General features: G+C 39.9%; 1 protein-coding gene and 1 pseudogene across 4 annotated transcripts in view; one reads left to right on the forward strand and one right to left on the reverse strand.

Moving 5' to 3' along the window:
• ATRN (attractin) overlaps window positions 1-17,589 on the forward strand; it is a 159,985-nt gene that overhangs the window by 44,074 nt on the left and 98,322 nt on the right. For all 4 annotated transcript variants that reach the window (XM_036824232.1, XM_036824230.1, XM_036824229.1 and 1 more), the window contains exons 4-6: window positions 5,406-5,534; window positions 7,244-7,449; window positions 8,961-9,129. In XM_036824232.1, coding sequence (XP_036680127.1) covers window positions 5,406-5,534; window positions 7,244-7,449; window positions 8,961-9,129 — 504 coding nt within the window. The remainder of the gene's footprint in view (window positions 1-5,405; window positions 5,535-7,243; window positions 7,450-8,960; window positions 9,130-17,589) is intronic.
• LOC118880571 lies at window positions 15,262-16,888 on the reverse strand (annotated as a pseudogene).

The following is a 17,589-nucleotide window of genomic DNA, read 5'->3' on the forward strand; positions in this document are numbered from 1 at the left end:
AACTGAGAACCAAGGCCATTTTCTGGGTTTCAGAGATTCACTTAGAGGGCCAAAGAACAGGGTGGATAGGCCATGCTAAGCATCAAAATGTCATTGGCTACATGTTGGGCATATACATCTTTATGCCAGAATTTGACTCATACCTTGTCTTATAGCAAGAGGCACCCCAAACTTTAACACAGCACAAAAACTATCTGTAGTATGATGTTATCATGATAATAGTACTTGTTGGAGGTTTACTTGATAACTGCATTTGTTAATCAAAACTCATGGAGTCCCCTCTTTATGGGCCAGGCACTTTGAATCAGCTTGCCAATAGCCCTGTGGGAACATCTGCCAAGAGGGTATGCATAACTCTGTAGTTCACCCGGACTGTGTATTTAATGAGCAGACATGTGAACCAACAGCAACCACAAAACAAGCAAAAGGGTACAACTGTTTTAGTCAGTGACTTTTGAGAGAAGCCACAGTATATGTACAGACAACAGGAGGATTTTTAAGCTTCTATAAAAAAGTTTATTTACTGAAATGTATAAATTAATGCATTGATTGTGTTAAAATTTAACTTATAATTGAGTGTGCATTTTCTAAAATCATAGTGAGATAATGTATGTTTAATAATTGAAATTCACCTGAAACACAGAACCCCTGAAGCACTGATGTGCAGAAGAATTTGAAAATAATTGTTTAGGTCATAAGGCAATGTCACAAGATGGGGAGCTGAGGAGTGCTGTTGGGTCAGGAGGACTTTGGATAGAGGAATCAACCCAGTGGTGATGTGCTGGGGGCCCAGAGTGGAGTGAGCCTGGCGGCACATAGTTCAGCCAAATAAAGAAAAAGAGAGCCACACAGGATTCAGAAGATTTGGACTTTTAATCTGCGTTCTGCCCAAGGCTCTGCATGAGTCTGAATAGTTCATTCAAGCTCTCTAGTCCTCATCTTCTGAAGCCTAAAATGAAGGTGTTGTACTGTGTTTTCTCTGGGTGTATTGCAGTCCATGAAGTTTAATTTGACTCTGAACTGGTTGATCACATTATCTTTTATATGCTGAAATTCTGAATAAAATTTGTTTAACAAACAGAGTTCCATTACTGGACAAATTTGAGAACCACTAGAGCAAGTCTCTTCCAGCTGCACAACATTATGACTTTGTGGTGCATTCACTTCAACAAATGCATAAGTGCAGCACCTTTGTGGAGCACCTGCTCGCTCTGCTCAGATCTGTTGGTAGGGAGATGCAGAGGTGGTAGTGGTGATAGAGCAGGGAGAATAGTTTTCCTCTCTGAGGAAATTCTTATTCCTTTTAGAGGTTTTTGTTGTTGTTATTTTTAAGAAAGTCAAATACTGATGAGGCAGTTGTTTAGGCTGTGATGCAGAGCTGTTAGAGGAAGTCTTGTGAAAGTGGGAGTCAGCCTGTCCGGCACCCCATGGAAATCGTGGTCAGTCTGTGGCAGGTAGTCAAAGGCAGGCACCTCTTTTGTGGCTGTGGACCCTCCTTTACCACTCAGAAGTATACATGCTGTCTGGACCCATCCCCAGGCTCCTAACCCTGACTTTAAAAATCTGGCTTACCTTCCACATCTGCCTGTCCTTGAGTGTATAGTTTTGCAAGGAGACAGGTGTGTCAAGCTGACGATTTGCCAACTATGTAAACTTACATGTGTAGTTGGCAAAGTCAGGCTGTGCCCCAGGTGTGTTCAGAGAGCCCATATCTGTCTGGAACAGTTATGTTGAATTAAGACAATATCTTTAGTTCAGCGATTTCAGAAATGGTTCTAAACAATGGTGTTTACAGTATAAGATTATGAAGAACCCCAGGGCAAGCAGTTCTTGATTTTCTCAAGTTGAACAGCTGGCTGCAGCCTAAGCTGAGCCTGCATTTATTTACCTGCCTAGGGGCAGGGGACAGGGAGGTGGAGGCAGCTCAGGGTGACAGTTGAACGGCAAGCCTGCAGCATCACTTTCTCACCCACACACTTTCTATTGCCTTGCACACTGGGTTGAGGTTTATATTCATTTATTCTGTACAAAGTTTATTTTTGTCATAAACCAGTTGTTTTATTTTCACACTGGGAAAAAGCACATTCCGAAGCTGTCACAAGTTTTTGAAGTGAAAAGAAGCAAATGCTTAAGTCTCTCTGACAGTAGGGAAGCTGATCCCCTTTCTCCAGCAATGTGGTCATTTAGTGCAGGTGGCCCTCCCACTCCTTCTGACTCTCCATCCTTTCTCCCTCCACCCATTCTGCCATTCGTTCTATACATTTAAATGTCCCCACCATATAAATAATAAACACCATTAGCCATCTCTTATTGAACACCTACTGGTGTGAGATGCTATTTCAGCCCTTCACATGCTTTAACAGTTTGATTCTCATTACATTGCTGTGAGGTAGATAGGGTTTCTTTCATTGTGCTTTTGAGGAAGCTAAGTCTCAGAGATGTCAGTGACATGCACAGGCTTGTGGAACAAGACTTGGAGCTCACATCTCTGACCCTGAAGCTCATGCTAAGATAACAAAGAGTGTCCTACATGTGACTGAATCCCCCAGTCCTTTCCTGTGCCAGTATTTCTTATGGCAAGATTGCTTTTGACATACGTGTTTCTAGGTGGCCCTGCTCTTGCAAGTACTTACCCCTCAGCATTTTAGGGGATGCTGGTATGTAAAACTGATGAAAGCATGATGATGGTTGAAACCTTCATTTAGGTCTGTGATCAAATGTCATTTCTTCCAAGAGTCCTTCCCTAAATGCCCTTTCTAAAGTAGCACTTTCTGTTCTTTTTTTTTTTTTTTTTTAAATATCCAAAGTATATATATATATTTTTTTAAAGATTTATTGATTTATTTATTGATTGAGTGATTGCTATGTTGGGTCTTCGTTTCCGTGCTAGGGCCTTCTCCAGTTGCGGCAAGCGGGGGCCACTCTTCATCGCGGTGCGCGGGCCTCTCACTATCGCGGCCTCTTTTGTTGCGGAGCACAGGCTCCAGACGCGCAGGCTCAGTAATTGTGGCTCACGGGCCCAGCCGCTCCGCGGCATGTGGGATCCTCCCAGACCAGGGCTCGAACCCGTGTCCCCTGCATCGGCAGGCAGACTCCCAACCACTGCGCCACCAGGGAAGCCCCCACACTTTCTGTTCTTTTACTGTTTTATTTGCCTTCATAGTATTTACCTCTACCTGGCATTATATATACACACCTGTGGGCCAGGGGTTGGGGGTTCGTATCTAGGCTTATTCTTTCTCTGACATGAACTCCAGTAAGGGCAGAGACTTCTTCACTGTTGTATTCCTGGTACCTAGAACAGTGCCTCACTTGTAGTAAGTACTTAGTATTTGTTAGTTGAATGCATAGTAGAAAATGCTTCACCATTTTGCAACCCCTAGAGCACCTTCAGTGTCCTCGGGTTCCTAGAGTTCTGCCTGCATATTAAAAACTTGTTGAATGAAAATTCCATCCCTTCTTCCTCCTCACACCCTGTTTATATGCTCTTCCACTCATTTTTATATGCACTTGTATAAATACACATAAATGTATACATATACTAGGCCCATCGTCTTGCAGCTTGTTTTTTTTCCTACTCATCAGAATGCCTTGATGAGCGCCTTGTTAGTCCTGCAGACCTAACGTATGTAATGACTTATTCATCCAGCTCCCAGATGACCATTTAGGTGGTCTTCAACCTGTTCTCATTCTGAATAGTGCTGCGGTGAGGATTCTTATATATTTGTGTATGTGAGCAAGTGTTTCTTCTACTAAGAAATAGAATTGCTAGGTCATAATGAATGAGCATTTGAGATAGTCATCAGCCCAAAAGTGTGTGCTTTAGGAAAGAAAAGAGGCCCGTGTGGCTCGGGTTGAGCGAGTGAAAGGAAGAGAGTACAGATCTTCCTTGGCTTATGATGGGGTTATGTCCTGATAAACCCATTGTATGTTGAAAATATTGTAAGTTGAAATGCATTTAATACACCTCACCTATCGAACATCATAGCTTAGCTTAGCCCACCTTAAATGTGCTCAGAACACTTACATTAGCCTACAGTTGGGCAAAGTCATCTAACACAAAGCCTATTTTATAATGTTGAATATCTCATGTAACTTTGAATACTGTACTGAAAGTGAAAAACAGAATGGTTGTCTGGGTACAGAGTGGTTGTACATGTATTGGTTTTTTACCCTTGTGATCGTGTGGCTGACTGGGAGCTACAGCTTTGTGCTGGTGCCCAGCATCATGAGAGAGTATTAACAGCATATCACTAGCCTGGGAAAAGGTCAAAATTCAAAATTCTAAGTACAGTTTCTACTGAATGCGTATCCCTTTTGCACCATTGTAAAGTCGAAAAATTGTAGGTCAAAAAACTGTAAGTCAAAAAATTGTAAGTCGAACCATTGTAAGTCAGGGACCATCTGTAATAGATGAGATGTTTGTTCATCGGATGGGATTGTGTGTGTGGAACAGATTGCACAGGGTCTGGTAAGGAGTTAGGCTTTAACTGAATGAGACGATGGTGGTACTGAACAATAACTGGGCAAAAGATAGGAGCATATGAAGAAAAGCAAAAGATGCAAGTAAACATAGGAAAAATGATTAACCTCAGGAGTATAAGAGAAGCTCAAAACCACAGGTTAAAAAAATCACTTTCACATATTAAATTAGCAAAACTAAAGTAGGACTGGTAATTCTCCTTGTTGGCAGGGTTAGGTGGGATGAACCCTTTCATTCTCTGTCGGTGGGATTTCAAGTCAGCATCCGTCTTCTGGAAAGCAAATTGGTATATGGATTAAGAGCCTTAACGCCATCATTTAGACCCTTTGACTCGGTAATTCTTTCTCTTTATAGATACCCAACAGATACTATCGTGGGCTGAGCTCTGAGTAAGGTTCTAAAAGTTCTGAGGGAGCTCTTAGAGACATAGAAATGCTTATGGTATATTACTTGTAAAATAGAATATGATATGTAACATGGTATCAATTAAACAAAGAAAGTACATCAGAATGCTAATAGTATTGGGATGATGGATGTTTGTATATCAAACTTTTATTTCTATTTTTACTTTTCATGTCTTTTAATGGTAAATGTTTGGTATCCATCAACTCATAAAGTTTGTTACTTTCTGTGATTGTGGAGGTTTACTCAGTTTTTCAAAGGAGTATTATAAAATGTTTTACTTAAAAAAAAAGAATAAGGTCATCGGTTTCAAATCTCATTTAAAATATAACCTAGAATAGAGAAGAGCCTAGCAAAAGATTCAGATCTGTTCCTGTGCATTTATCACAGGAATTTGGCCCTCTTCCTAGAAGTGGCTTTTTAAATTACAAGGGTGAAATCCAGTTGAATTTGTGTTCTGTCACCATGTGATGTGTCTGTGATTATGCTTCTCTTTATAAGACATGCGTTTTCATTTCAGCGGCCTCATTGTTCCTGAGAGAGATGGCAACGAGACTGTCCCAGAGGTCGTTGCCACATCAGGTTATGCCCTGCTGCATTTTTTTAGTGATGCTGCTTATAATTTGACTGGATTTAATATCACTTACAAGTAAGATATTTAAGTCTAATATTTGTGATTTTTTTTCAGAAGACTGTATACTTTGTTTTAACAATAATAATGACTAACATATTGAGGGTTTACAATGTGCCAGGCATTATGCTAAGTAGTTTGCATGAATTTTCTCATTTGAAGTTCTTTTAAAAACTCAGTTACAGGCACTGTTTTTCTACTTCTTTTATAAATGAGGAAAGTGGCAGGAAAAGGTAAAGTAAATTGTCAAAGCAGTGGGACCACAGTTGCAACCCAGGTCTTGCTGCTGTTGAGCTTCTCCTGGAAAAGAGGGGCATTATCCATTCCTGCCAATGGATAAAAACTTTGGAGGAGTTTGCTAAGTACAGTTTAACAAATATTAGTAGTTTTCATGTACTCAGTAGTTGGCCCATAGATGACAGCTTAGTTGAGGTTACAAAGGAAATGTAGACAGACAGACTCTGGGCAGCTTTTGGAATTTGTTGCAGTAGGAGAGAAGCTAACTTCTGTCTTTTCCTTTTTTTCCTAAAAAATGTTTATTTTCAGAAGTAGTTAAATTCATAAAATGCCATAAGCAGGGGGGTCTGTGATAAAGAACTTCTGTGGCCCACAAAACCTAAAATATATATTATCTGGCCTTTTACACAATACGTTTGACAACTCTTGGTATAGCTGGTAACCCCCATGTGTAACCTTTATACTGGGTTCTTTTTCTTGCCCATTTTCTCAGGATCTCAGTAGTCTTTCAACCCTATTTAAAGCCATCTTTATCTTGATTGGTATGGTGATTCAGTTTTTCAGGTACCCAAGGTTTGTGACTTAGCAGCCTGGGCAGCTCATCACAAGCCTGGTTTGAAAAGTAGGCATATGCATTTATTATATTATATTAGAACACAGATTATAAAAATACTATATATACATACTTATAAAATTTTATTATAAATGTATCGTGAACTGACGTTAGGGTGTAGGCATGAATGTTAATTAGCTTGTTTTGTAACTGATTCCTGATTTTCTGGCATGCTTTGCTACAAAATTCCTTTTTAGTTTTCTTTACACTCTTACAGTATCTTGCTAATCCTGTTATCCCCCCTTTTTAAAATCAGAATTATGTCTTTTCAAAGTGTTGTCAATATCATTGTCACGTTACTATGCAACACTTTATGGTTAAACTCATGTATTAAGTTAAACTATCCCTCCCTTTTCTTGCATCTGAGATGGGTAGATAAACTTGCTAAGGAATTTAATACACACCAATCTGAGCAATAATCTTAAGCAAATTCTGTAAACTTTTAGAGACTATCCAGAGGAATGAGGATGGTAGTGTATTGTTTGCAATTTGTTTTATCCTTTTCTTCTCCAGACTTGCTAGCATGCATTTGGCAATTTTATAATGCTCATCATTTGTGGGCTACCAAGAATTAGGATAGTCACCCTGTCCTTAAGGAGCTAAGCCTGGATATTTTGCAAGAATCTCTTCTCTTCTTGTAATCTCTTTAACTGTCTCTTCTTATGAGAATCCAACAGGTTTAATTTGATTTATTACTTGCCCTAGTTCTGCAGTGTTGAGTGACCCCATTTAGGCTAAATGGTAAGTACTGCAATTATGCTTGTGAATGAACTGGCTAGACAGTGAGATTTCTTAAGCCTTGTTTAGGAGGAAGTTCTGCTAAGTTAATCGAAGTGTTGCTTTGTGTTGATTTAATTTTCCCCCACTATTTTTATAGTTTTGACATGTGTCCGAATAATTGCTCAGACCGAGGAGAATGTAAGATCAGTAACAACAGCAACACTGTTCAATGTGAATGTTCTGAAAACTGGAAAGGTGAAGCATGTGACATCCCTCACTGTGTAAATAACTGTGGTTTTCCTCATCGAGGCATCTGCAATTCAAGTGATGTCAGAGGATGCTCCTGCTTCTCAGAGTGGCAGGGTAGGAACTTCTTTCTTTCTTTTTTTTTCTTTCAATTTACAGAATGTTTCTAGTTTAATAAGTTGTAGATTGACTTTATTCCTAATATCTGTACCATCTATGTTAATCAAATATCAGGAAGAGTTTAAGTTTTCATATCTCTTTATTCAGCTTCTTACAAATCTTTGAATTTCATAGATGTATGGTTGTGGTCTCTAGAGATGTGGAGCAGTTTAACATTCTTTGCAGTTCATTCATGAATTTAGAGAACTTGGTCTCAGCCATAAGACACAGAGAACCAAGTTGGGAGGTGGAACAAGAGTTGACAATAATGGTCTCTCCACAGAAACTTTCAATAAATTCAGAGAAAATTGGGGTTGATTATACAGTAGAATCCTAAAGCAGTCAGTTATTGGAATTATCTGCAGATACAGATTATTAAAGAAGCCTTTAGCAAATTCTTCAAGGGGTGGGTGATAACAGCTGTTACTGATTTGGTTTTTTGGGTTTTTTTAAATACGTTTACCCCTTTCTCGGAACACATTTATCTTGAATTTCCAGAAATGTGCTTGTTTAGATGCTTTAGTTTGTTCGGTTTGGCTGACATTGAGCAGTTAAATAATTGAAGTATTTGACTACCTACCACTTTGCAAATGTTGGAGCAGAAGCCAAACCTCTCAAAAAAGGAGTTTCTTGATTTTGCAGGAAACGGATAGTTTTTAATATTCCCAGGACTAGTCTTTACATTTTAGCTCTAAAGTTTTTTTTGTTTTTTTTTAATATTTATTTATTTTTGGCTGCGTTGGGTCTTCCTTGCTGTGTGTGGACTTTGTCTCGTTGAGACAAGTGGGAGCTACTCTTTGTTGCGGTGGGCAGGCTTTCTCATTGCAGTGGCTTCTCTTGTTGCGGAGCACAGGCTCTAGGTGTGCGGGCTCAGTAGTTGTGGCGCACGAGCTTAGTTGCTCCACAGCATGTGGGATCCTCCCGGACCAGGGATCGAATCCGTGTCCCCTGCATTGGCAGGCGGATTCTTAACCACTGCACCACCAGGGAAGTCCCTAAAGTTTTTCATTTGAATTCATAATTCCTTTGTCCACTCTTTCCTCTGAGAGCTGCTTAAGCAAGTATTTCATTACTAAAAAATCCTAACCTAGATATGGTCAGGTCTTCATTAGAAAGTATGTGATTTTGAATTTTATTAGAGATTACCCTTGGTCACTACCTTTGAGTAAATTGAAAGCACAAATTAAAGGGATTTCTCTGATATTTAGATGCTAAAGGAAAGACTGTAAGTATTCTTTAGATAATTTGTTGTATTTAGATGATTAAAACTTGAAATGCAGTAGTTTTCTCTTTTTTTTTTTGTCCTTGCTGAACTGCATGTGGGAATCTTAGTTCCCCTGACCAGGGATTGAACCCAGGCCCCCTGCAGTGGAAGTGCAGAGCACTGACCACTGAACTGCCAGGGAATTCCTGAATTGCAATAATTTTAAAGCTGCATTTTGTGAAGCTAATTTATTATGTTTTATTAGGTCCTGGATGTTCAGTTCCTGTACCAGCTAACCAGTCATTTTGGACACGAGAGGAATATTCTAACCTAAAGCTCCCCAGAGCCTCTCACAAAGCTGTGGTCAATGGAAATATAATGTGGGTTATTGGAGGATATATGTTCAACCACTCAGATTACAACATGGTTCTAGCGTAAGTTGTTTTAAAAATTTTTACAAGAAGCTTACTTTTCCATTTTGAAAATATTTAAAGTAGAGATAAGCAAAAAGAAAAGAAATCATTAGTAATTGCATTCCTGAAGAAAATCTCTGTTAGTATTTTAGTAGTTGTATTCTAGACTTTTGGGGACATATTCTTAGTTTTTGAAATTGGGAGCCACAAAGAATTCATTGCTGTAATAAAGAATAATCCATCTTTTCCAGACACTGTCTCTCAGATTTTGTGTTAGGTACATATAATAGGCTCCATATAAATAGGGGATTGCTTTGCCTCTTAATTTAATTAACATTTCTATAGGTTAAACGGCTTGCATTTATAGTTTGCTAGTGGAAATTATGCCATTCTTTAATACTTTCCAGGGTTCAAGGTCTTTTGCTGGTTCCATGCTGCTCATCCTGAAGGGAGAGTATATTTTCACGGTGGAATTAGCTATGGAGTTTGACTTTGGGGAGAAATTTTTGAACACCTACTGTTGTGCTGATTTTGTGCCCTGGAAATTTTTTCTAAACATTTTCTACTAATGAAGATTGTCAAAAATCAGCATCTGTTCTTTAAGGAATTCTGGAAATATGGCAGTGATAGTATAGTTTCTGAGTCCCCCAAACATAGTCATTAAAGCACAGAGAACAACTAGGATAGCAAAATAAAAAACACATGGATAACATCTATAACAAACTTGATCAGACGGCATCTACACAAATAGGTGGGGTTAAACCATTGACAGCTATAAGACCTGTGTGCTATCAGTATCTATGTAGGAGTAAAAAAAGGGGAGCGGTGGGCCCACCAACAGTAAACCCAAAGACCCGCTGGAAAGCTCAGCAAGCTGCTTTGAGAACAGCAGCTGGAATTGGGAAGATTTTGCATGTTCTAGTAGGGGGGATGAGCTCAAGGGATCTATAGTAGGATCTGAAGGGGCTGGAACAGTTTGTGCCATATTAGCTCTCAAAAAAACAGCCAAAGACTCTTTGTAGGAGAAAGTCCCACACTGAAGAAAAGCTGCTGGGAATAGAATTCAAATTGAACAGGACAGGGACAGCAGAGAAAGAAAGTCCAGATAACAGTCTGAGAGGGGAACAGAGCCAGGAGATCTCAACAAGTAAGGTGCCAAATAGTTGGACACTACACTACAACAGAAGAGCTAGTGAGCTGAGAAACTAGAAAAACTAGCTGAATCAAGCCTCTCCTATAAGAGTTCAGGAAAATTTTTTAAAAATTAAAAAAAATTAAAATTAAATTAAAAAAATTAAAATTAAAATTTAGGGGGCTTCCCTGGTGGCGCAGTGGTTGAGAATCTGCCTGCCAATGCAGGGGACACGGGTTCGAGCCCTGGTCTGGGAAGATCCCACATGCCGCAGAGCAAATAGGCCCGTGAGCCACAATTACTGAGCCTGCGCGTCTGGAGCCTGTGCTCCGCAACAAGAGAGGCCACGGTAGTGAGAGGCCCGCGCACCGCGATGAAGAGTGGCCCCCACTTGCCGCAATTAGAGAAAGCCCTCGCACAGAAACGAAGACCCAACAGAGCCATAAATAAAAAAAATAAAAAAAAAAATTAAAATTTAGCAACAGAAAAAATATCAAGGTCAAATCTCATAGAAAGTTATTATAAAAAAGAAGAGAATAAGTAGAATAATACCCCTTCAAACATGAAAGCATAATAGAAAAATACGTTCACAAAACTGACAAAAATTATAACTTATAAGAAAATGATAAAAGACATGAAAGAACAGTATAACCAGGACTAGAAAAATTCGGAAATGAGATGATAGAAGTTAGGGAGGAATTTTAAAATAATTTCAGAATTAAAGACAAACCTAGAAGGAACACAGAGTAAATAAACACAACAGATACTCCTTTAGAAATAGAATATGAAAAAAAAAGAAATAGAATATGAAAAAGGAAATTTTTAAAAATCATAAATAAATGAAGGTCATTTTCCCCTATTCTTTGTATGATAAGTACAGTTAAAAAAACCTGGACATCTGCCACCGCAGGCTCGCCCCACATCCTACCCCTCCCTCCCCCCGGCCTGAGTGAGCCAGAGCCCCCGAATCAGCTGCTCCTTTAACCCTGTCCTGTCTGAGCGAAGAACAGGCGCCCTCAGGCGACCTACACGGAGAGGTGGGTCCAAATCCAAAGCTGAACCCTGGGAGCTGTGCGAACAAAGAAGAGAAAGGGAAATCTCTCCCAGCAGCCTCAGAAGCAGCGGATTAAAGCTCCACAAACAACTTGATGTACCTGCACCTGTTGAATACCTGAATAGACAACAAATCATCCCAAATTGACGAGGTGGACTTTGGGAGCAAGATATATTATTTTTTCCTCTTTTTGTGAGTGTGTATGTGTATGCTTCTGTGTGAGATTTTGTCTGTAAAAAAAACAAACAAACAAAAAACCTGGACATTATATATAAAACAAACATAAGAAAACTCTGAAAAAGGCAGTCTTATTAGGGACCTCAAGACCCAAAAAATGACATAATGGTAAGTTCCAAGGGTTTTCCTTTAGTCTCATATATCGCAGACTTGATGTTGGAAAAATCAGCAGTCTGGAAATGTTAATAGGTATAAGCTGAAAAAGCCCCAAGAAAACCCTGTTTTCTCTAGCCCGAGGACCAGGAAAGGGGCAGCTTAGCAAGACAGAAAACTTTTAGACAATAACCACTCGACCTTAGACAAACAGCACAGACAGAACTGTGGCTTCACCCCCACCCCTGCTAGCTCTATACTAATAGAGTCTAGATTTCCACTTATGCCAGGATAAAGTGAGGTGCTCCAACCACCACCCCCCATCCCACCAGGGTAGGGTTAAAGAAGGCCATATAGGGAGCTGAGACTTACTTCTCCACCAGGCATTAATGAGGTCTCCCCCATCACTGTGACATCAGTGGAGACACTGTGGGGAGCCTGGATTTCTACCCCTGCCTGGCAGCAACAGCAGTAATAAGTAGACTTTCCCTCTCTCCACTGGGGTGGTGTCAGAGGAGGCCTGCTATAACAGAAGATTTAAATAAGATCCAGAGTCTCATGTCATGATACCCAAAATGTTGAGATTTCAATTGAAAATCATTTGTCATGGTAAGAGCCAGGAAAATCTCAACTTGAATGAGAAAAGGCAATCAAGAGATGCTGACACCAAGGTGACACATATATTCGAGTTATCTGACAAAGATTTTAAAGCAGCCATTATAAAAATGCTTCAACAGTTCTCTCAACAACAGAATGGAGAGGACAGAGGAGAGAATCAGTGAACTTGAAGATAGAACAATAGAAATTCCTTAATCTGAACAACACAGAGAAAATAAAACATTTAAAAAATGAACAGAGTTTCAGAGACCTGTGGACTGTAACAAAAAATCTTAACATTTCTGTCACCAGAGGAGCCTTGGAAGAAGAGGAGGAAGAGGGTGTATATGAAAAAGTATTTGAAGAAATAATAGTTGAAAAGTGCCCAAGTTTGGCAAAAGATATGCATGTACAGAGTCAAGAGATTGGGTGAACTCCAACAATCCCAACTCCCACAGGAGTTTTACATTTCATTAATTCTTTCTTATTCCATCTCTCATTCCCCTGCTCAGCTGTCATACTGTCTTTTCAGTTTTTAGATCTCCACCACATTTTCTCCTGTTTTCCTGCTCAGCTAGTGGCCTTGTTTCCCATTTCTGTTTTGAAAGATAAAGGTTATCAAAAGAGGACTTCCACAAACTCCCACCACCACATTTAGCAATTACCTACATATTGCTCATTTTTCTGTCTTGTGTATCTTTACATCAGAACTGTCCAGTGGACAGTTTCTGTTTTGGTTATGATGGAAATGCTCTGTGTTTACAATGTCATGTCACTATCCACATGTGGTTATTGAGCACTTGAAATGTGGCTAGTATGACTGAGTGGATTTTAAATTTTCAGTTCTTATTCCTCATCTTACTTGATCTTTCACAAACATTCAATACAACCAGTCTCTCCTTCCTCTTTTAAACAGTTTCTTCACTTGGCTTCCAGGACTCCACACTTCCTTGACATTTTTTCTAACTGCCCATTCCTTCTCAGGCTCCTTAGCTGGTTCCTCTTCAGCTAACTGACTTCTGAATGATGATGTGCCCCAGGGCTCAGTCCTTGGTCCCCTTCTGTGAGAGTGTGTATTCACTCCCTTGGTGATCTCATGTAATATCTTGGCCTTTGTGCTGGTGACTTCCAAATTTATATCTGCATCCTAGACTTAACACCTGTTCCCATATCCCCACCTCTTTATTTGACATCTCAATAGGCATCTAAAACTCCATGTGTCCCAAACTGATCTTTTCTCCAAGCCTGTTCTTGCCCCAGAAGTCCCTATCTCAGTAAACGACCACTCCATTCTTCTGTTTGCGTAACCCAAAAATTTCAGAGTCATCCTTGACTTCTTGTTTTTTCACACTCCATATCAGTATATGTATTAGTTATCTCTTGCTGTGTAAATTACCACAACTTAGCAGATTAAAACAACACACATTTATTACCTCATAGTGTCTGCTGGTCAGGGTTCTAGGCATGGCTTAACTGGGTTCTCAGCAATCAAGGTGTTACCTGGCCTGTGTTCTAATTTAGAGGTTCAACTGGGCAGGAATCCATTTCCAAGCTCACCTATTTCCCGGTGGTTGTAGGACTAAGGGCCCTGGCTTCTTGCTATCTGTCAACTGGAGGCCACCTCAACTCCTGGAGGCTGCCCAGAGTTCCTTATCAGTAGGGTTTCCCCAGTATGGCTGCTTACTTATCAGGCCACAAGGAGAGTCTCTGGCCTGAGTCTGTTAGCAGGATAGATGTCATGGAAATGACATCTCATTATTTTTGCCATATTCTGTTGGTTAGAAGCAAGTCATAGATCCTGCTCACACTCGAGGGGAGGATATTATATACATGGGTATGAACACCAGGAGGCAGGGATCATGAAGACCACCCTAGTGTCTGTCTGCCACAATATGTCAGCAGATCTTGTTAGCTCTTCCTTTAAAATCTATCCCTAATCTAACCACTTCTCACTACTTCTAATGCTGCCACCCTGAGAAGTAAAGGTTAAATTAAAGGTGTGAAGGTGATTGTCCCTTCCACTGTTATACTAGATATTATGAGTCATATATTCTACCATTTATGTGATTTTTGTACTTCTACCTGGCATCATCCTCCCTTGAAGTAAGAAATCTGGGAGTCATTTTTATACTTCCTCTCCTGTACCTCCTCATATCATAATCTCATGTCAAGCCCATCAACTCTGTCACCAAATACATGTCATATTCATTCTTTTCTCTCTTAAGACCAGCTTGCCAATATCTCTCTAGGATTCAGCAGTAGGTTCCTATAAAGTCTGTCTGTTTCCATTCATTCTGCTTAATCCATTTTCTAAATATCAACTGGGGTGATTTTTTAGGGTATACATTTTATCATTTACTACCTTCTTAAAACCCTTCAGTGACTTCCCATGGGACTTAATGATCCTACCTGATGTGACAGCTGCTTACCTTCCCATACTCAACTTGCTCCCCTCCTGCCCCATCAGCCCTCTTTCCTTACCTAAAACTCCTTATGCTTGCTCTTCCCTCTGTCTAGACTGTTCCTGCCGTTGTACCTCAGGGCTGGTTTCTTCCTTTATGTATCCTGTCCGTTAACTGTCCCATAGTGAGATCCTCCCCAATCAGCTAGTTGAGACAGGTGCTCCCTGGTTTTTTTCATAGTTCTCATTTCCTTTAGAGCAGTGTTCATAATTTTTATTCTACTTGTGCCCATTGTTGTGCTTGCTCATTTTCTGCCTTTTCCACTATATGTTCTCCAAGGTTAGAGACCTTGTTTACTCACTCAGTTCGGCTTAGCTCATAGAATGTGCTCAAATAAGTATTTATCAAATGAATAAGAGAGTAAATGAATTATCTATTTCTTTCACAAATATTTGTTCTTAGAAATATAGATGTCACCTACTACTTTTATTTGGTGTACCTCGTAAGCCATGTTTATTTTTTTAATTTTATTTATTTTTAAGAGGGTATTAAATAGTTTATTGATTACCTATGATAATGGGTGATAAACAAGCTTCATTCCCATCTATAACTTTATCTTGTACCATAACTCTCTTTAGATATATTGCATAGGATGTGCCAACAATCATACTAATAACCAAAAAACTCCATGACTTTGCTTGGGTGACCCTTTTAATGGTGAACTCCAGGTCACAACACAGTAACTGTCAGTTCAACTACACCAAGTTTCTGAAGACGTTGGCTTTATTCACAAGCAGATTGTGAATAAATTTCAAATGGAACCTGGCATCACCCTGAAGAAATTCTGACTTCACACTGTTGCAGTCGTTTACCAAAATGTCTTCAGAGTAGACTAACTTTACAGAGCACGTTTTTTAAAAAGGCGCATTAATTCAGCGTCATGATCAGACGATTATATTTAGCAATCAACAGCATGGGTGCAAAAAAAAATTTACATTAAAACCCTTTGTTGGAATGCTTTACACTTTCCACAGAATAGAAACTAAAATAACCTGTTATACAGTTAGTCACAAATACAGTCCTCGAGGTTTTTTTGCCCATACACAGGAGTATTGTCTAAAACATGTCTTCTTTGTAGCAGCTAGGCCCTGCCACCACTGTGCTTGGCTGAGTTCACAAATCTGTTGTAACGTGTACCTTCCCTGTCACTTCTCTGGCTCTCCTCTCCTGCGAAGCTTTGTTTCCTGGCAGTAATTAAAACCTTCTGCCACTGCCATAGCTATTGCTGCTGTTGGAACCGCCATAGCCACCTTGATTTCGTGGTTTGGCAAAGTACTGGCCTCCACCACCATAAGGGCCAGAACTTCTGCCTCCAAAGTTTCCTCCTTTCATGGGTCCAAAATTTGAAGATTGATTGTTGTAATTGCCAAAATCACTGTAGCTTCAACCACCTCCAAAATTGCTTCCATCATTACCAAATCCGTTATAGCCATCCCCACTGCCACCATATCCACCACCACCATGGCTGCCACCAGAGCCACCTCGACTGCCACCAAAGCCACCTCGACCACTGAAGTTTCCTCCACGGTTGTCATTCCCACCAAAACCACCTCCACGACCACCACGAAAGTTTCCAGAACCACTTCGACCTCTTTGGCTGCATGAAGCGCTAGCCTTCTCTTGCTTAGATAGGGCTTTCCTTACTTGACAGTTGTGGCCGTTCACTGTATGGTATTTCTGAATGACAGTCTTGTCTATGGAGTCATGGTCATCAAAGGTTATGAAAGCAAAGCCTCTCTTTTTGCCACTGCCTCAGTCAGTCATGATTTCAGTCACTTCAGTTTTCCCATACTGTTCAAAATAATCTCTTAGATAATGTTCTTCAGTGTCTTCTTTAATGCCACTAACAAAAATCTTTTTCGTAGTTAAGTGGGCACCAGGTCTTTGAAAATCTTCTCTTGAGACGGCCCTCTTTGGTTCCACAACTCTTCCATCCACCTTGTGTGGCCTTGCATTCACGGCTGCATCCACCTCCTCCATAGTGGCATACGTGACAAACCCGAAGCCTCTGGAGCGATTGGTGTTTGGATCCCTCATTGCCACACAGTCTGTGAGCATTCCCCATTGCTCAGAATGGCTCCTCAGACTCGCATCGGTTGTTTCAAAGCTCAAACCTCCAATGAAGAGCTTCCGCAGTTGTTTGGGCTCTTTGGGAGACTCTGACTTAGACGTGACGGCAGTGGAGAGGGAAGATGTCAACGATGCTTACTCGGCGGCATCCACATGCAGGAAGGAGTAATCTAACGAATGTATCTCCACATTTATTTTTTAGGTTTTAACATTTTTCTTCTTGTACTTGATCAAAACATGATTTTTACAGCTTTATGTATTTTGTGTAAATACTAATATAGTTTCAAATAAATTTTTACTAACTCATGAAAAGTGAATATAGTGACTCCTTTTAGAGGAAGTATTTCTGGAACTTAGATCATAAATTTTATCATCATCTATACTCATATAAGCATATTGCAGGAATTGCCCTCACTCTGTATTTTCTCCACGACCCTGTTAACCCAAAACTTTTAAGTTGCATTAAAAAGCAGTTCCCATTTTATGTCACCCAAGGGTCCTCTTGCAAAACAAATTGTCTTGATCATCTGGTTAAGATTTCCAATTGAAATGTCACTGAATTTCCTTCCCTTGAGCAAAAAAATAGCGTTTTTTTTAAGCTTAAAAAAAATAAGAAGAAGAAATTGAGCAACAGGTAACCACACAAGGTAAGGAGTATCACCTAATCTGATAAACTTAAAACAGACACACAGAAACAGCAAGCCCCCACAGAAACCATATGAGTGAAATTCTGAGAGTTCTCACTAATAGCCCCAAATCTAGAGAGAAGCAAACTGAGTGGGTATCATTGTTTTCTTGCCCTTTTAACTGAATAGTATAAGAAATAGTTGCTAAGG

This window comes from Balaenoptera musculus, chromosome 15 (genome assembly GCF_009873245.2).
Source record: "Balaenoptera musculus isolate JJ_BM4_2016_0621 chromosome 15, mBalMus1.pri.v3, whole genome shotgun sequence".
Lineage (NCBI taxonomy): Eukaryota > Metazoa > Chordata > Mammalia > Artiodactyla > Balaenopteridae > Balaenoptera > Balaenoptera musculus.